This window comes from Cydia strobilella, chromosome 26 (assembly GCF_947568885.1).
Source record: "Cydia strobilella chromosome 26, ilCydStro3.1, whole genome shotgun sequence".
In the NCBI taxonomy this organism is placed as follows: Eukaryota; Metazoa; Arthropoda; class Insecta; order Lepidoptera; family Tortricidae; genus Cydia; species Cydia strobilella.
This window is the reverse complement of record NC_086066.1, coordinates 3,672,751-3,693,645: the sequence shown is the minus strand read 5'-3', so window position 1 is coordinate 3,693,645 and position 20,895 is coordinate 3,672,751. Positions and strand designations below refer to the sequence as shown.

Below are 20,895 nucleotides of genomic sequence, written 5' to 3'. Positions count from 1 at the left end.
TATTGCAATTAAAATCTTAAACTATCTTAATCTTATCTTATCTTCAACCAGCGAAGGGGGTGCGTCCATCACATACTGTTCCCGTAATCAGGTCATTCACATTTCCCCTGAAACAGGAATTTTAGTTAAAACATTATCTTTTAATCCTAATGTAACAAATAATTTTTAAAAATATAAATAAAAATTGGCCCAAGTTTGTAGAAATATATACTCTGGCACAGCGGCTTTCTCAGTAGAAAAAGGCGGCAAATTAAATTAAATGTAGGCGTGAAGGGTTTTCCCATAGAAAAAAATAACTTCGCGCCTTTTTCTACTGACAAGTTGGGTGTGTTTCAGTATAGCAGTGCAATGAAAATAAAAACCGGCCAAGTGCGAGTCGGACTCGCGCACCGAGGGTTCCGTACTTTTTTAGTATTTGTTGTTATAGCGGCAACAGAAATACCTCATCTGTGAAAATTTCAACTGTCTAGCTATCACGGTTAATGAGATACAGCCTAGTGACAGACAGACAGATGGACAGACGGACAGACGGACAGCGGAGTCTTAGTAATAGGGTCTCGTTTTTACCCTTTGGGTACGGAACCCTAAAAAGAGGTTATTAAGGTTTGTCCAGATCTAGCTATTGCTCCGTGTGTGCGCATGCGCACGCTAGTTCAGTTTCAGTGTGGATTGCGCATTTTATGCGAATCTGGCATGAGCTGCGCCAACAATCTGCAACAAACATGCGTGCGTGTGTGCGCGTGCGGCGCATATGCTAGTTTTTAGGGTTCCGTACACAAAGGGTAAAAACGGGACCCTATTACTAAGACTCCGCTGTCTGTCTATCCGTCTGTCTGTCTGTCACCAGGCTGTATCTCATGAACCGTGATAGTTAGACAGTTGAAATTTTCACAAATGATGTATTTCTGTTGCCGCTATAACAAATACTAAAAAGTACGGAACCCTAGGTGCGCGAGTCCGACTCTCACTTGGCCGGTTTTTTTATGATATGAGGCAAACGAGCAGGGGTTTTGACTCAAATCTCGAAACTCTTAGGCCTCATTGTCACGAGCGCTTTTTCAACGCGCGTTAAAATAGCGTTTGAATGACACAAATGGAAACATGTGTATTTATTCACACGATTGCGGTAGCTTTTTATCAAGCGTTGTTGGATTTTCAACTTTAAGCCATGGTATTTAAATCGAATTTAGCGTGCGGGCAGATTCAAGTGCTTTTTCAACGCGCGTTGAATAAGCGCTTTATAAACCTGTACCTATAGATGTAGAAGTTGTATTGGTTGGTGTCGAGACGCGAGTACCCGAAGCGGGGCAGAGTGTTCGCCATCACCCACACTTCGTCCTCTGTCACGTGAAGATCTGAAAGCATTTAAAAAAAAATTTTGGCATAAATTTCATGTTTGGTACAAGTTTTTATCGCTGACTGTACTTTTCTTTCCACAGGCAACAAATACTCATCGAGACAATTTAAAAAACCCCAAACACAAAGGTTGCGTTGTTTTATCACAGAGTTTCTATGTATATATATATATACCTCGTGTCTCCATCATCAGATCAGCTTGATGGTACCATAATATTGCACTGTCACCCGACTTACATATGTATAATTATGTATGCAAATTTTCAGCTTCATTGGAAGTTGCAAATTTAACATATTTTAAGGTTTTGGTTAGGTTCCCAGGTAGCAAAGTGACATACATCAGCGACGTCCTAATGACGTAATAATGACGTCATTGTGAAGTCATAATGACGTTGCGGACGTCATAATGACGTATAAATGCTACCTAGGTAAGTCTTACTTAGTTTAAGCATACTAGTTATTTTTCATGGGATTTGCCCTTAATTAAATCGTATAAATTTCTCTTTCTCATGCGTACAGAGCACTGTGTTCATACCCATCAAACCAGTTTAAGACGTAATCATTTTACCAGAAGGGTAGCTCATCCTAGTGCTGTCCTGAGCCAGCACAGCCACGTTCCCAGGGTTCAGGATGTTGGAGGTCTTCCAGCAAGATACAGCATTTCGACCGATATCAGCAAAGAAGATCACGTTGGAGGCGGAGTGGTAGCCATGCATAGTGCATTGGGAGTTCTCGCCGCGGTTGCCTACCACCTGATACATACATTAATTAATTTAATAACAATATAATAATATTAAATCATTTTACGGTTTAGACTCACTTATTTGTTGTTTTGTTTAATGTTAGTATTTCTCACAACAGTTTAAATTCGAATATAATAATACCAATAATTTTCACTGGACGTCTCAAATCTTGAAATATAAACAAAACCTAAATAGAAACAAACAACAGTTTTGCACTTATATATGGAGGTAAATTCTGCTTAGCTGAGCTATATAATTAAATAATATATATATTCTAAAATAAATACCATATGTACCTAGTTGTCACTGCTGCGGTCAATAGTTTGTGTGCAATTACATTATTTAAGTATTTTAATATCAAAGAAAATGAAAATTTCTTTATGAGGTCCAAAATACGAACTTGGATGTTCGTCAATCACATTTTGCATTTCCTTCTGCGGAGTTTTTTTTATAAGTAGTTAAAGAACTACTTTACGTAACAGCTAGTTTCATGAGTAGGTACTTGTGATTACTCTATGCCCTACCGAAAGATAGGTAATTATAATTACAACGCGACGTCATAAATGTAAGATTAGTTGATACTCACCGAATACCTCTGGTAATAGTCGCTGTCACTGCTGGCTGTTCTGTTCCTCAAGACACAGGTGTTTACTGAAAACTCCTGAAAATTAAATCAAACAGGTAATTACATATTTTTTGTACACAATAAAATCATCCTGTAGCTATAGCTGACTCTATAAACCAAGGTATAAATACAGAAATTAAGACTAAGCAGTTTTTTTAATTTCTGATATTTTTGATTGAACTCTATGAGATAATAATGAGGTTTTAATATGGTTACCCAGACATAAAAGCTCTATGTAATGTCTGGGTTGTTTATTAAAGACTAGCTTTTGCCCGCGACTTCGTCTGCGCGGACTTACTAACAGCAGCTAAAGCAAGCATAGCGCCTGGAAAAAAATTCATAGCAATTATTCAATTTGAGCATATTTTGCACACAAATTAGCAGACACTTCATTAATTATCTCAATTCCACCCCGCTTTTTACTTTCTTAAGGGATGATTTTCGGGATCAAAACTATCCTATGTCCTTCTCAGGGACTCAACCTATCTCTATGCCAAATTTCATCTAAATCGGTTCAGCGGTTTAAGCGTGAAGAGGGAACACACAGACAGACAGACAGACTTTCGCATTTATAATATTAGTATGGATTAAAAGCATAAGTAGACATCAGATTTTATAGCAATGATTTTAAAGCAGATGAACGTAGTTACTCGTACACAACTAGGGAACAAATCAAATTATTTTATGAAATATTTATTGATCTGTTTTTAAGTTCACACTACTATATATAAATTGTGGTACTTTCTATAAAAAGGGACCTTATTGTCGATGGAGCTTACGCCATTATTAACGATGCTCCGATATAAATAGAATGCCGCGCGACGCTGTGCGGCGTAAGCGCCATCGACAATAAGGTCCCTTTTCATAGAAAATGCCCCAATTATAAACTGAAATAGATATCATACACTAAAGAAAAAATGCAGCGGTGGCCGAGGCGGGAATCGAACCTGCGTCTTCAGCTTACGCGGCTAACGTCCTGACCACTAGACCACCCGAACTTAATTAAGAATGTGTATTGCTACACTCACGACCGGAAGAAAACTAAGGTTGGACCTTCTCTAGGTGTGCGGAATGCTGACAATGCATAAGCTAGTTAAAAGTTAAAATCATTTATTGTACACCAAGAATTAGGCAGAAACAAAAATTAACTGGTCTTAAAACTAAGGGACAATTTATGTACATTTATGCATTTACAATGACGGTTGCACCGGTTCCTACACTAGGCGTGGCCTGTCACGTAGGTAACCAATCCAGACACGAAATATCTGTGACATGATTTGTGCGAAATGCCAATAAGACACTATACTTAAATTTAAAGAAGTTACTAATCAGTAGGTAATAACAATAATACTAGTTACAAAGCTAAATTTAAGACAGGGTGAAACTAAAACTACATACATAACTAAACTTAGGTTTACAGGTGATGCATGTGCAATTTTGGGTGTATAGGTACTGTTTAGGTGTGTGTGTGTGTGTGTGTGTGTGTGTGTGTGTGTGTGTGTGTGTGTGTGTGTGTGTGTGTGTGTGTGTGTGTGTGTGTGTGTGTGTGTGTGTGTGTGTGTGTGTGTGTGTGTGTGTGTGTGTGTGTGTGTGTGTGTGTGTGTGTGCGCGTGTGTTGTTGAGAGTGAATATAATTACTTGACTACTTTCATGAGATCCTCTATATCCTCATACGTAAGGGAGCTGAGCCAGGCTGATACTATTTTCTGGGCTTCTCTAACGGACAATGTTTTAATGGAGATTTTAGAATTAACTTTATTATAAACAAATGGATGCAGAAAGTTAAGCAGACGGTGAGCAAAAACTGACGAAGTCGAAGGTATGGGTACTTTGAAGGTACGCTTTTGCAACATGGAGTTGTAATTGGGAGATTTTATAACCGCTCCGTGTACATTAGACATCACGCGCAGAACAAACAATCCACGAACGGTGAGGACATTCATGTCACTGTATACAAGCTGGGTTGGGTATCGAATGGGTTTCCGAAGAATAACCTTGAGAACAGCACGTTGTGCCCTCTCTAACAGCACCATGTGGGTTTTACATGCTCCGCCCCATGCAGTTATGCAATATGCTAATACTGATTGGCAAATACTGATGTAAACTATTCTTAGCAGTGTCTTGGAGGCTGAGTTTTGGAGATTTTTAAACACATATATTAATTTACGTACTCGATTAGCTGTAGTAAGTAAGTGTTCCCTGAAGTCTAGCTTTTCATCAACTACTACACCAAGATATTTAGTAGTACGGGCCCTATCAATAAAACGGCATGAACAAGGAACAATTGGCGATCCATTTTGACAACAGGTATGAATTTTTAACCGAGACAAAGCAGGTGGAGCGGAAGCCTTTGTTTTATGAAAACAGAGGAAATTGGTTTTTAAAACATTAAGCGTAAGTAGATTACTCGTTAACCAGTCTGCTATCACCGCCATACCAGCTTCTGCGGAGCTAGCGACTTTGGCCCAGTTTTCTCCATGAAAGAGGATGACCGTGTCGTCGGCATAACAAATAACATCAGCATTGGGTAATTTGTTAGAGGCAATGTCGTTAATGTAGACATTGAACAATACTGGGCCTAGGACGCTGCCTTGTGGGACACCAAAAGTGACATCTCTGGGGTTGCTTACATCTTGATCGATCTTTACGCTTTGTGTTCGACCTGATAGATAGCTATTAAACCAGTCTAAAGCTACTCCTCTAATTCCTATGAGCTCAAGCTTTCTCAGAAGAATGGGTATGGAGACGGTGTTAAATGCTTTGGTTAGGTCTAGAAAAACGCCAATGCAGGCCTCGTTATTGTCTAAAAATCCCGAAATTAGTTTTGTCAGCAACACCACTGCGTCCTCTGTTGATCTCTTTTCACGAAAACCATACTGTCGGTCGGAGACTATCGAGTTTTTTTCCAGGAAGCTGACTAGACGTTTACAAACCAGTTTTTCCAGTATTTTTGAAAGTACCCCAAGCAGAGAAATCGGCCTATAATTACTAGGATTTAGCTTGTCACCTAGCTTATGTATTGGAATGACTGCTGCCTCCTTCCATTCATCCGGAAAAACTCCCTCGGAAAGACTAAGGTTGTATATGTGGGTTAGAGGCGAAATAATGAGGTTTTTGACGGCCTTTAATAGGCGATTTGTAACTCCATCAAGCCCAGGGGAACTGTCTAGTTTTAAGCAGTTTATTAAAGATTCAACCTCGGACTCGCTAGTTGCATTAAAGAAAAGTGAAGGTGAGGGGGACAATTTTGAAGTCATTGCCTGTGCCAGATCTTCCTGTGACTTATCTATAGTTTTTAATATATCATTGGCTAGTTTTCCACCAACACCTGTGAAGAAACTATTACAGCAATCCAGTGATTCAGCCACAGAACTCTTTATTTGTGTTAGGTCAATCGGTATTTGTGCGTTTTTCTTTGTGTACGTTATATTTTTAATAGCATTCCAAAGCCTTTTAGGATTGTTTTTATTTTCCTCTAGTTCAGTTGACTCGTAATTGTTTTTAAGTTTACGTAGTAGGTTGTTGTGAAAATTTTTGTAACGGATGTATATCTGCTTTAAGGTTTGGTCGTTTGGATTTTTGCGACATTTTAGGTGCAAATAATCTCTATGTTTTGAGCATCGTAAGAGTCCAGGGGTCATCCAAGGCTTTATCATAAACCTAGACCGACTAACCGGAGCATGGGTTGTGTGCTTGCTGATGGTGTCCAAGAACAATCGGTTGAAGGCCCTAGCGGCTGTTGATACTGTATTTGAGGAAGTAACACTGCTCCAATCAACCTTGCTAAGCTCATCTTCTGCCGACTCAATATCAATTTTCCTAACAAAACGCTTGTATTGAGATTTAGGGGCCTTTGTGATTATTCCTGTCACAACCAGGTCATGGTCTGTGACGTCGGATTTGCATACAACTGACGTAGCCTGTAATCTGGAAGACACATGGACGTGATCTAGACAGGAATCACCACGAGTTGGCTTGGTCACTGTTTGCTTCAAGTTAAGTTCAGCAAGGAGACAAAGGTAGTTGGCACATGTGGTTACTTGTGGAAGCTGTCCCTAATCCCGCTCACACACCGAAACGGCGTGCAGACCTTCATCCCATGTGAAGATCGGCAGTCTTCCCATTTGTCCCCGCCCCACGTGACCGCCGCCATACATCGGTCAGGGACAAATGGGAATGATAAACATCTATCCCATCCGTGCTTGGCGCAAGTGCAATTTACGCAAAATCGAATTTACCTCGGTGCTGATGAGGGGATGGAAGTAAGCTGTCCTGCAGCCGGCGGAGTCAGGGTCGTTCAGGGTGATGCTGAAGATGCCGTCGCTCCATTGGAACCGGTGGCCTGCATACAAAAAATAATAACATACATACATACATACATATAATCACGCCTATTTCCCGGAGGGGTAGGCAGAGACCACAGATTTCCACTTGCTACGATCCTGACATACCTCTTTCGCTTCCTTCACTTTCATAACATTCCTCATACACGCTCGCCAGTTTAGGGTGCTCTTGACCTGGCCTTTCTTCAGGATAAAAAATAATTAACAAGAATGAATTGGGTATTGGCTTCATATCACTTAGATGGTTGGCAGTCCTTAACTTCAAAGAGAATTAAGAAGACAGTGCTCACTTCATATATCAGTTTCGTTATCTAGGAAGTTACCTAAGTAGGGTCAGCGCTATGGAACATCGGCAAAAGATTCCTAGACAAGTGGAGAAAGAATCGTTACTTATCAATTAATATGTTCTGAATATACAACGTGGTACAAATTTAATACTCGTGAGTGAGAGGAGAGAAAGAGTACCGTTGTCTCGCTTCATAATTACCAGCAATATTCAAATTCCCAGCAGTAGGATTAAAGCTGAAATAGTTGTGCTGTAGCCTCCAGCTGTCTCTTTCTCGCAATGAGAACACGATAATGCCGAACGTGGTCAGATCCGGCACATAGGCGAAGGTGTTGGAACAATCTCCGTTTATAACGTCCACTGTGATTGAAGCAAGACCTGGAAAGTTATAAAATAAATAAAAAACCGGCCAAGTGTGAGTCGGACTCGCGCACGAATGGTTCCGTACCATTACGGAAAAAAAACAGCAAAAAAATCACGTTTGTTGTATGGGAGCCCCATTTAAATATTTATATAAATAAATATTTATTTATTTATTTATTTTAATATTTATTTATGATTAATACAAATAAAAATATGAATATGAATATATTATTCTGTTTTTAGTATTTGTTGTTATAGCGGCAACAGAAATACATCATCTTTGAAAATTTCAGTTATCTAGCTATCACGGTTCATGAGATACAGCCTGGTGACGGACAGACGAACAGACGGACAGTGGAGTCTCAGTAATAGGGTCCCGTTTTTACCCTTTGGGTACGTAACCCTAACGGCCCGGCCACGACATCGCGCGGCGTGAGGCGCGGCGGCGGCAGCGGCGAGCGGCGGCCATAGGTTGGAGCGAGACACAGCGATCGGACCTTTCGTTCCCACCTATGGCAGCCGCTCGCCGCTACCGCCGCCGCGCGATTTCATGGCCGGGCCGTAAAAATACGCTCTCATTTTAAAATGACATTCTGAAGTTACGTGAAATGTGGCCTGAACATTTACGTAACATTTATCTAAGTATGTCTGGTACCTACTCGTAGTAGGACAACGAAAATGAATAAAAGACATAGATATACATATGTTACTTGAATGTTCATGTCAAATGTCAAACTTGTATGTTCGAATCAAGTTCGAATAGGGGTCGGTTAGGTTCATGTGACTTTTAATTATTATAAATTTTAAAGTGGTTACCAGTAGGAGTGTTGGCTGCCGGCAGATCTGAACTCTTGAACGGGTATCTGAGGATCTGGGTGTCTGTGGCCAGATCGAATACGACGATCGCTGGAGGCTGAACTTGCTGAGGATTATCTGAAAGTAAGAGAGAATAAACAATTACTACGGGGATGTAACCATTAAGAAAACGTACTACAGAAGGTACCTACTTAGTTCGCGTATTTTAAAAGGGACTTTAATCTCCAGCGCAATGTTTGACGCCAATATCTTCTGTGGCATTGTAGCTCTCAAACGGATGGACCGATTTCGATGCGGTTTTCTTGCGGTGGTACTTAATAGCTATGTTTGATAAAAATCGATCCAGCAGTTTGAAGAGTATCAGCTCTTTTCCAAAATGATGTAACCCTAACAGCATTTATACGTCATTATGACGTCAGCGACATCATTATGAAGCCATAATTACGTCATTATGACGTCGCTGACGTCACTTTGCTACCTGGGAAGGCATTTTTGGCATAAAATTGCTTTTTTGGCATAATGCCTAAAGGATGACTCACGTTAGACCGGGCCGTGACCGGGCCGGAGCTTCCGGCGCTTACTTTTCTATGACATGACAATAAGTGATCACGTGATGCTTTCCATAGAAAACGAAAGCGCCGGAAGCTCCGGCCCGGTCTAACGTGAGTCATCCTTAAAGGGTTTTTTAAATTTTAAATTTAATAGTTATATTTTTTAAAGTTGCACACTACGAGTAACTACTCCTAATTTTTATGTTTTTTTTACTCAGAATCATGAGCGATTTCGATCCTAATAGATTTATATTTCCATTCCGTTAACAGTTTTCAAAGACTTTGTATAATAATGGAATGGAAGGAACGCAAAAAGGATGGAAATTCTGGGACTTCTTTTTTCTTCTATTGGTATCGAAAAATCACGTGATACTCGTATCGAATAGAAATAACATGAATATTCCCAAATCTGAAAAAAAGTATAGTGTACAACTTCTCTGTGAAAATATGGGGCATTTTCTATGAAAAGGGACCTTATTGTCGATGGCGCTTACGCCGCACAGCGTCGCGCGGCATTGTATTTATATCGGAGCATCGTTTATAATGGCGTAAGCGCCATCGACAATAAGGTCCCTTTTTATAGAAAATACCACATATGTGATACTAACCAGGTATCTCCATGAGTCCTGTATCCACCATCCATAGCCTCCCGCACTGGTCAGCGCGCGTCCGATAAACAGAGGTCAGGCGCCGGCCTTGCCTTAGGTCAGGATAGGGGGACAGCGCGGGGGAGCGCGTGTTCGATTCCCGGTCCAGGTTTATGTAGTTCAGTGTCGTTGGGATTCCTGAAAAAGTACCAAATTATAATTTAAGGTCAGTAAAACCAGAGTCTGTCGAAGTAGGTACTCTCATAGTAGACGACCGGTTTTCGGTGCAAACGTAGTCTCTATTTTACTCTCTCAATTTTGACATTATGGAAATTATTTTTACACAATTGGATGGATGAGTATATTAGCCTTAGTTTGACTTTTTCCGATTTTTTTTATTGTTATTTTATTTATTTAAACTTTATTGTACGATATAAAATTGTACAAATGGCGGACTTAATGCTTTACGGCATTATCTACAAGTCAACCATTGGGTAAAACAGAAACGTGTAGTTAGTGCAGGATTGTAGACAGCGAGAGGAAATATAAAACTCAAATCAAGTTATTCAAAACAATATTCTATTTATACACTTACAGGTATAAGTATAATAGCAATATATACCTACATATATACAAACATGCGTACATTAACCCATGCATGGGTCCAATCCTGCAGTAATTACAAATTTCCTGCACTAATTATAAATAAGTAAATATATATATTATATTATATATATTAGTATATATATATATATTATATATTATGAACCCAAGTAAAAGTAAAATGCTGTTATAAAAGTTAGGAGCGAAAATTATACAATGTTTTAGAACGCTGCAAACTTGTATAATAATTGTTTTTTTGGACATATAGTCTGTCAAACAACTTTGTGGATGATAACCCTTCGCGCCTACATTTTTTAAAATTTGCCGCTTTTTTGTACTGGCGAAAATGGATTGATAGACTATAATTATTTAATATATTTTTTGTCGAAAACTAAAACAAACGAAGTGGCAAAACTGTAGTTCATATGGGTACATCTAATGGTGTCAAAATATTTTTTATAATGTTGATATCCGGAGAGGAAAATGGAAACTACGTTTGTGTGAAGAAACGATCAAGTGCCGACGTCCATTTTCATTTTAACTCTGTACAGGGTGCGTAGCCAACATGCCATTCGTTTACGCTCCGTGGCGAACGAAACGCACCTGTCACCGTCGCACTAATATGAAAGAGTTCACAAAGCCGTAGCGAAAGCGATTGTCGCCTTGGCTAGGCACCCTGATTTTGCAGTGACAGTGTCGGAACGGCCAAACACTAGGTACTTACCATGTCTCCTTCTAGGCAAGGCAATGAAGAGTCTGTTGCCAACCTTCTCCATCCCCATTGGCACGTTGTTGTACTGAATAAAGAACTGACCGGCTTCATCTGAAAAAAAAAAAAAACTTATTTTACAAAAAAAAAAATCGAGATTTTTTCCTGTACTTGTAGTGTATGATGATATTACTTGCCAAATTTCATAGTAAAGTGTGGGACGTTAAGGGTCAGTGACGTCATTACGACGCCATAATTACGTCAATATTCCGTCACTATGACGTCGCTGACGTCACTGCTACCTGGCCTATGTTCGTGATTTTTTCTCTATGGAGCGAAAGTCAAAAACTCAGGATTCGAATCGATACAGTCCCTCGAGAAAGGTCTCAAGATTGCTAATTAAATTTATAGCAGCCGTATTGGGATCAAAAAAAGCTCAGTTTTCTTAACCTGCACCTTAAAGTTGCCATTAAATGAATTTAAATCGGTCATTAAACGAAAGTTGTGCAAAAATGGATATTATAAAATATCAGACTATTTAGAAGACGTTAACCCTTGGAGTTAATAAGTATGTGCATAGTGTAACATAGATAATGTTATTTAATATTTAATTTTTAAGTAAATACAATTGTTTGACGTCATAAAGAGATTGTAAAATCCTATTATGAAAATAAACGATATGATATGATGATGATAAAGGATGACTCACGTTAGACCGGGCCGTGTCCGGGCCGGAGCTTCCGGCGCTTCGTTTTCTATGGAAAGCATCACGTGATCACCTGTCATGTCATAGTAAAGTAAGCGCCGGAAGCTCCGGCTCGGACACGGCCCGGTCTAACGTGATCCTTAACATTAGCACACTATAACGTACCATTTGGTGAAGTCGGTCTGCTAGTTGTAGATGTTGGTCTAGTGTTTGTATTCGGCCCTGAAAAAATAAACTAAGTATTTGTGACGTTTTCAAACAAAAGGTACCACATTGTCGCTTACCTACCATAAGACGAAAATTGCTTGTATCTTTAGACGAAAAACCTGTCAGAGCGTCCTTATGGCAAACTACAATGTGGTACCTTTTACTTGAAAATGACACATTTGTAAATGTAGTTATAATAAAACACCTCATTCACACATCTATATCAATTTTATTAGCATAAATATTTGACGACCGGTCTTATAGTGGGTAGTGACCCTGCCTGTGAAGCCGATGGTCCTGGGTTCGAATCCCGGTAAGGGCATTTATTTGTGTGATGAGCACAGATATTTGTTCCTGAGTCATGGGTGTTTTCTATGTATTTAAGAATTTATATATTATATATATCGTTGCCTGAGTACCCATAACACAAACCTCCTTGGGCTTACCGTGGGACTTAGTCAATCTATGTAAGAATGTCATATAATATTTATTTATTTATCAATAATGACGTAAGTGCTAATTGCCCTAAGGTCCCTTTTTATACAGTTAGCTTATTATTGGCTTAGTTATGTTACTAAGAGGTGAAACAATTAGCAAACGTAATTAGTTTCTATGTGAGCCAAATGAAAGAAAGAATAAAGAAAGAATATGTATTTATTGCCACAACAGCGAATACAGAAAACACAATATCAAAAAAGTTACTTAACCTATAAACATTATACCTATAATCTATAATCTCAACCTAATGTCTGTAACTTAATAACTAAACATTTGCTGTGAAAAATGGTTTGGGCGTTTGCTGCAAATGTGAGCACACAATAAATAAACATAATACGAAGGAACGAATAATGGTAAGGGCATTTATTTGCGTTATTAACAAATCGGAACAAATATTTGTAAGCACACAAATATTTGTTCCGTTTTGTAAATAAAATAAAATAAAATAAAACTATGAAAACGGATTATGTCGTGTATATTGAATTTATAATACATCCCGACGTTTCGAACCCTTTACAGCGTTCGTGGCCAACGGGTGACGGGGGTTCATGGTTTTATTTCATGAGTAACTATCGCGGTAACCGAAGACAATAAGTATTAAATTAAATAAAAAAATTACTGGCATAAATGTGTTAACTAAGTATTACTTACTTGAAGTGAATGGGTTTAAGTTGTTTGGTCTTTGTGGCCGATTCCAAGATGAACCTGTATCTAGAGAATATGAAACAGAGGAAGAATAAGAAATAAAATAAAAAGCTAAATTAGGGATAGCGAGATAGGTTAGATAGATAATATAAGATAAAAGATAAGAACGTAAGATAGTTTTGAAATCGTCTTTCGGCGGCTGCCATTCCTCAACCCACCAACGGAGTGGCAGCTGACGTTCACGAGGGTTCATTATACATAGCCGTTAACCGCTATACGAGTTTTCGCCCGGGAGGCGATGACTGACGAAATTTGCGCCTGGCTCGCGGTCTAACATTTTTTTATTATTTTAAAAGTTACCTACACAACTGGTTTCCCAGACCTATACTTACTCTGGTTCCAGTGCCTCTCGGGTTCTTCCTCGTGGTTGTTGAAGATGACCTCATCGGTCTGTCTCTTCTGTCTGCTATCCTCTTCTAAACCATCGCTGCCGAAACGGTCGCGGAGAACTGCAATACAAAGTTATGCTTTACATTATACCTACAATTTCGTCATCAGCTTGTATAGGTACTAGCGACCCACGAGCATCAATACCTCACCTACAACTTATATAGTAAGGAAACTGACGTATCACTATCAGCATTGCGATACAGCGAGGAAATGCCGCCAGCATCCAAGTACAATGCCTCAAGGACCTATTTTAGATTTAAGCTAAGGGTTCCGTACCCAAAGTAAAAGTAAAAACGGGACCCTATTACAAAGACAGCTGTCGGTCTGTCCGTTTGTCTGTCACCAGGCTGTATCTCATGAACCGTGATAGCTAGACAGTTGAAATTTTCACAGATGATGTATTTCTGTTGCCTCTATAACAACAAATACTAAAAAGTACGGAACCCTCGGGCGCGAGTCCGACTCGCACTTGGCCGGTTTTTTTAAATTTGTTTACGTAATACCACTGTATATATCTTGTATGTAAATAAAGAATTAAACAATTCAAAAGGAAACTGATGTATGGAGTGGGCAATCTGAGATTACTTATTTGTCTACGCCACTGTGCGTGTGCAATACATACATACTTATCTATAATGAGGAAAACATTGAAAATATCGTAAACATTACCGAGATGCACTAGTCATGACTGACCGTAACCTTGGTCACAACTGTAAGGTTACCACGAACCTATTTAATACAAAACCGCTTGTGCACCTGACCTGAATACAATGTGGAATTATCGCTCAAACAACTTGTATAGTGAATTAGCAAATTATATTTTGTTGGCGTTACCTATTAAAAACATCAAAAATACGAATTATAATCTATAGATAAGTTATTGAAATCATTGCAAAAGGCCTAGCGGTAAGAGCGTGCGACTTTCAATCCGGAGGTCGCGGGTTCAAACCCCGGCTCGTACCAATGAGTTTTTCGGAACTTATGTAAGAAATATTAATTGATATTTACCAGTTGCATTTCGGTGAAGAAAAACATCCCGGCGAGGAAACCGGACTAATCCCGATAAGGCCTAGTTTCCCCTGCGGGTTGGAAGTTCAGATGGCCGTCGCTTTCGTAAAAACTAGTGCCTACGTCAATTCTTAGGATTAGTTGTCAAGCTGATCCCAGGCTCCCATGAGCCGTGGCAAAATGCCGGGATATAACGCGAGCATTGCAAACGGATAACCTACTTATTTATTTTACTGATAAGTACTAGGTGTCAAATGTCATGGAAACAATACTTAATACATAAATATACATCCAAGTTGCAACAAAACTGAGTAAATAAGTGTGCATAATCAGGCATTAAACACTTGTGTGATCCTATTATGAAACTCATTTCGTTCATTTCATAAACCCACACTCGTATTTTAATGCCTGTCATTATGAAGCAGTCACATAAACTACTATTAGGCGATCGTTTTATACCAAACGATGACCATATGATACCTAAGTGTTAAATCTTAGATAAAGTTAATTCGTTCCGATAATAACTTCGCTCTTTTATCATTTAGGTTTTAACTTTTTCTTGACACTCGTTGGCATGGGTAGGTATGTTATCCTGGGTCACTCTTTAAAACCTGATTTTAAGGCAATTTGAATTCAACAAACAAGCTTTTTTACCTCGTTTTTTTAGCATTGGAAAAAGGGGTACCTAAACAATCTTGACGAGTCTTTTTTATCAAAAAACGCTTTAAAAAAATAGTAACTACCTATAACTTATGAGACTAAAATAATGTAAATATATATCCTTACTATATAACCGTTACATTACTTGCTGTGACTTATTTTTCAATAAAAATACACATCAAAATTGTTTGGGACCATTTTTCTAACGCCAAACAAAACGAGGATAGTTACATAGAGTGGGCCAGTGATAAATTCTCTTTTTTTCGTATTGACGTCTTTCGTTAAAATGCATTTATCATTTTTTTTTTTTTTAAAAAAAAATTATCATTGCCCACCCTATATGTAGGTAAACAATTTAAATAAACTGCCATAAAGGGTCACGAACTCAAGTAGCTACGAAGGCTACGAAGCGTGTTAGTTAGTAGAAGGTTATATACAATTTCTTCTAACAAACTGTACTACTAAGTATCCCCTGGCTGACAGGACAGAATAACAAAAAAAAATAGTTGATCCAACCCTTTGTTGCTAAGTAAGCAAAACAGTAAAACACGAATTCACGGCAATCTTCAAATAATCAAGTTTGAACAAAGGTCAAAGCCCCAGTTCCCCCAGTATAGCAATTTATGCAACAAGTGCGGAAATCATCTTTACGCACGTGTATCATACAATGTTTTTACTATGCATTGTGCGAGTAAATAAAAAAACATATCATGGCAAATAAGTTTAATTATTAAAAGGAGTGTTTTAAATCGACACGAGTTGCGAATTACCTATTCGCACGTGTATCGTACAACGTTTTACAGTACATATGGCCCTTTAAACTTTCGACATATGCACGAAAAGTGCTCTTTTGCGCACTAGTGCGAGAAAGTAGTAGTACTGTAAAAAAATTGAAAACAAAAAGCACTAGTGCGGAAAAGTAGTACTTTCCGAATGATATGGCTCCGTAGGAAACGCACTTTTCGAGCAAATGCATTGTAAATACATTCAAAAGGACCCATCTGGTTTTACCGTTTGATAAGAGGCCAACGTATTTGAAGCCGCTAGCGTTTTGTAAAGGCCAGTTTCTTTAATACCAAATCAAGTATATAAAAACTCTGTCTGTTGCTCGGTCTCGAACTAGGTATATCCATACCTAAATTTCATCTAAACCGCTGAACCGATTTAGATGATATTTGGTATGGAGATAGTTTGAATCCTGGAGAAGGACAAAAGAAAGTTTCTATTATGGAAATCATCCCAAAAGAGGGTGAATAGGGTGCACTTTACTATGGAAGTAGGAAAAGTCTACGGTAGTATTAATTCTACGCAAAAGAATCGCGGACGAAAACTATAGTTATTATTATCATCCATATCCATACTAATATTATAAATGCGAAGTGTGTCTGTCTGTCTGTTACCTCTTCACGCTTAACCGATTTAGTTGAAATTTGGTATAGAGATAGTTTGAGTCCCGGGGAAGAACAAAGGTAGTTTTTATCCCAGAAATCATCCTTTAAGGGGGTGAAAAGGGGAGTGGAAGTTTGTAAGGGAAATCGATAAAAAGCAGATTGGATAAAAAAAAAGTTACCCAAATTACTATTATAAAACTTTTTTTAGTTATATGATATATATGAAAAAACTCACGTGTCTGTCCGTTAATGTTAAATGTCATCTGTTTCCAAGCGAACACTTCTCTGAAGTTGCCGAGCCGGCGTTCAACCTGCGCGTGCGCACCGTACGCCGCGAGCGCCGCGCACGCAAGCAAGATTGCCGCATGCATGGTTTATGGCTGAATCTGGAAAAGGTTTTTACACGTTTTTCTAATACACGAAACAATTCCTAAGTGTCAATCACTGATCACATCTGTCTATAGGTATAGCTGGAATTAGGCTGAATTTCTACTGCATTGGTTGTAATCCAGCAAAGCGGGGAAGAAATGTGGATTCTCATCTACAATCATCTCCGCCTCAGTGGAAAGGCAGCCTTATTGACAATTCCTAGCAATAGAGGAGACGAACGGGCTGTAAACTATTGGAGTTATGCTTTATACACTATGACGTTAACCTTACCTCTAAAGACGGTTCGGATTCAGACTGCACCAACATTACTGCTGCAGTATTACTGCTGCAGTGTTACTGCCGCAAATGTCAAAAATCCAGGCTGAAACATCGATTTTGACATTTGCGACATTTATGCAGTGGGCAGTATTAGCGCGCCGTAATACTGCTACTGTCAACTGCGTTAATGCTGAAAGCATTTGACATTTGCGGCAGTTATGCAGTCGGCAGTAAGGACGCGCTACAATACTGCAGTACCTAATGCTGGTGCAGTCTGAATTCGAACGTAACCTTTAATCTACCAGGATGCATTCTTAAAATAGACATGATTTAATATTACATAACATGTCAATAAAGCCGCTTATCGAGTATGCAAAACACAATAAACCATCCGTACTATCCATACTAATATTATAAATGCGAAAGTGTGTCTGCCTGTCTGTCTGTTACCTCTTCACGCTTAAACCGCTGAACCGATTGAGTTGAAATTTGACGTAGAGATAGTTCGAGTCCCGGGGAAGGACATAGGGTAGTGATTATTCCAGAAATCGCCCTTTAGGGGGTTGAAAAGGGGGGTGGGAATATGTATGGGGAATCAATAAGCACTAAACCGATTTACATGAAATTGGGTATGGAGGTAGTTTGAGTCCCGGAGATCCCAAAAATTTCTCTTCTATTCTCTTCTCTTCTATTATCTTCTCTTCTATTATCTTCTCTTCTCTTCTCTTCTCTTCTCTTCTCTTCTCTTATCTTCTCTTCTCTTCTCTTCTCTTCTCTTCTCTTCTCTTCTCTTCTCTTCTCTTCTCTTCTCTTCTCTTCTCTTCTCTTCTCTTCTCTTCTCTTCTCTTATCTTCTCTTCTCTTCTCTTCTCTTCTCTTCTCTTCTCTTCTCCTCTCTTCTCTTCTCTTCTCTTCTCCTCTCCTTATCTTATGTTATTTTACCTTACCTTATCTTATCTTACCTTACCTTATCTTATATATAATATGCTCAAATTGAATAATTGCTATGAGAATTTTTCCAGGCGCTATACTTACTTTAAGTGCCGTTACTAAGTCCACGCAGACAAAGTCGCGGGCAAAAGCTAGTCCATACTAATATTATAAATGCAAGTGTGTCTGTCTGTATGTTACCTCTTCACGCTAAAACCGCTGAACAGATTTAGTTGTAATTTGGAACAGAGATAGTTTGAGGCCCGGGAAGACATAGGGTAGTTTTTATCCCAAAAATCATCCTTTAAAGGGGTGAAAAGGGGGGTAGAACTTTGTGTGAGAAATCAATAAAAAGCAGATTGGATAAAAACTAAGCTACCCAAATTACTAACTCCACTCAGACGAAGTCGCGGGCAAAAGCTAGTAAATTATAAATGCGAAAGTAACCCTGTCTGTCTGTTACCTCTTCACGTTTACTCGACTGAACCGATTTAGATGAAATTTAGTACGGAGATAGTTTGAGGCCCGGTGAAGAAAAGAGGATACTTTTTAGGGTTCCGTACCCAAAGGGTAAAAACGGGACCCTATTACTAAGACTCCGCTGTCCGTCTGTCTGTCTGTCACCAGGCTGTATCTCATGAACCGTGATAGCTAGACAGTTAAAATGTTCACAGACGTTGTATTTCTGTTGCCGCTATAACAACAAATACTAAAAAGTACGGAACCCTCGGTGCGCGAGTCCGACTCGCACTTGGCCGGTTTTTATCAATCATCACCACATTTCACGCAAATGAAGTTGCGGGTAGTAGCCTGTATTAAATATGGCTATCCCCCTAGAATTTATTGTCTAAGTGAAGGAATATTTTTTTCCAGTATGGGGGTAGATATGTATTTATTAAAGGAACTGTTTTCTATATTTAGATAAACATGAAAGCATTGCAAAAAAGCTTTTAAAATTTATAAATTTTTAGAATAAGAAATTATAATTTTGCATTGATACAGTATAGCCAGGGATGTTCATGTATCTAGCTTGTAAATGTTACACTTAGTATAATTTTATCAATATCCGTGAATTCAAAAAAAGATAAGTACTTTCAGTTAAAAAGGTCATTATACATTACCAAAAGTCTTAAAAATTTTATAAAACAAATCATTTATCTACAGACCTTAACGCCGGGCTATAACCGCGAAAATCGAAGTTCGCAAATTGCGGGCATTTTTCCCTGTCACTAATTACACCTTCATTGGAGTAAAAGAGAATGATCCCCGCAATTTGCGTAATTCGGTTTTCGCGGTAGCCCCTCCCTCTGTAACGACGCAAGCATTATTTTGCTGACTGAACTTACCCGTACACACTTTACCAAATAGAAGACAAACAAACGAAGATACTTACGTTTTCCAGTTGAATTCACTTAAAATACAATGATCGAGTCACTTATGATTTTATAATGATGTTTTAATAGGTTTATTAGTAAAAATTGTGTTTATTTTTATAACAATATAATCACGTAATAATTATAAATAATAGTTCAAACACGTACGCGCTCCCATAGGGGTCATTCGCAACTGATTTGATGTGTTTGAACCACGTCTGAACCTCATATTGTAAACATAACATACTTTGTATGTTTACCACAACGGTTTCTGAGTAATGGCGGGGTTTTAACAAAAACAACTTCTTTTACTAGACTTAAGTAAATCCAAAGAGGGGAAATGTTGCGGCCTTGTAAAGCACGCGATATTCATACCGATTCTATTTTATTTATTCTATTCTATTGCGCATATTAGGTAAGTAGAAGGGCATATAGTGATTTTTGTATTTTCATCAACAAATCCAGCATTTCCATCTAAAAAAGTGACATTTGATGAAGTGCAGCTGCTGATGATGATCAGAAATATCAGAATGGAACTCTTTAACGACGCATAGTTCACGTTTGGCGATTTGTCCTCTTCGTTATGATTGGTAAGCAAGTTAGGTTTTCAAGACACATTTTTTTCAAGCTCGAGTTCTGATCATGGGATCCATGAGGAATTGAGGGAACTCCTCAAATGTGAAGGGCATACATATAGGGATTTTTTTTTATCAACAAATCCAGCATTTCCATTTAAAAAAGTGACATTTGATAAAGTGCAGCTGCTGATGATGATGATCAGAAATATCAGAATGGAACTCTTTAACGACGCATAGTTCACGTTTGGCGATTTGTCCTCTTCGTTATGATTGGTAAGCAAGTTAGGTTTTCAAGACACATTTTTGTCAAGCTCGAGTTCTGATGATGGGATTCATGAGGAATCGAGGGAACTCCTCAAATGAGAAAGGCATACATATAGTGATTTTTGTATTTTCATCAACAAATCCAGCTTTTACATAAAAAAGTGACATTTGATGAAGTGGAACTGCTGATGATGATCAGAATGGAACTCTTCAACGACACATAGTTCACGTTTGGCGATTTCTTCTCTTCGTTATGGACCCAGACCCAAACTTGGACCTGGACTTTTTTTTGAACTGCGATCCTCACAGAACCGAACTGCTATCAGAAAAGTGGGTTAGGTTAGGTTAGAACTGTGACCCTTACAGAAACGAAATGCTATTAGAACATTGGGTTAGGTTAGGTTAGAACTATGACCCTTACAGAAACGAAATGCTACTAGAAACGTGGGTGGTTTTACCTCATTTTAGTTAGGCAAAAGATGCTGTCTTTTTCATTTCATTGTCTGGAGTGCACCATCAACAATAAGTAACCTTTCAACGGCATCCCCCATTGAAG

General features: G+C 38.7%; 1 protein-coding gene across 3 annotated transcripts; it reads right to left on the bottom strand.

Moving 5' to 3' along the window:
• Positions 1-32: 32 nt before the first annotated feature.
• Positions 33-19,692, bottom strand: LOC134753327 (L-dopachrome tautomerase yellow-f2-like). 3 transcript variants are annotated; one of them, XM_063689185.1, is made up of 14 exons: positions 19,471-19,692; positions 16,783-16,933; positions 13,431-13,547; positions 13,045-13,104; positions 11,854-11,910; positions 10,998-11,096; positions 9,692-9,868; positions 8,533-8,649; positions 7,555-7,731; positions 6,963-7,066; positions 2,686-2,760; positions 1,925-2,108; positions 1,253-1,355; positions 33-107 (listed from the first exon to the last, which is right to left on the bottom strand). In XM_063689185.1, exons 2-14 carry the CDS (start codon positions 16,916-16,918, stop codon positions 44-46), a joined length of 1,470 nt encoding a protein of 489 aa, XP_063545255.1. In that variant the 5' UTR covers positions 16,919-16,933; positions 19,471-19,692; the 3' UTR covers positions 33-43. The 3 variants fall into 3 exon arrangements, with proteins under 3 accessions (XP_063545255.1, XP_063545256.1, XP_063545257.1); XM_063689186.1 differs by having other exon boundaries at positions 19,518-19,691; XM_063689187.1 differs by lacking the exon at positions 13,045-13,104.
• Between the last annotated feature and the right edge of the window lie 1,203 nt (positions 19,693-20,895).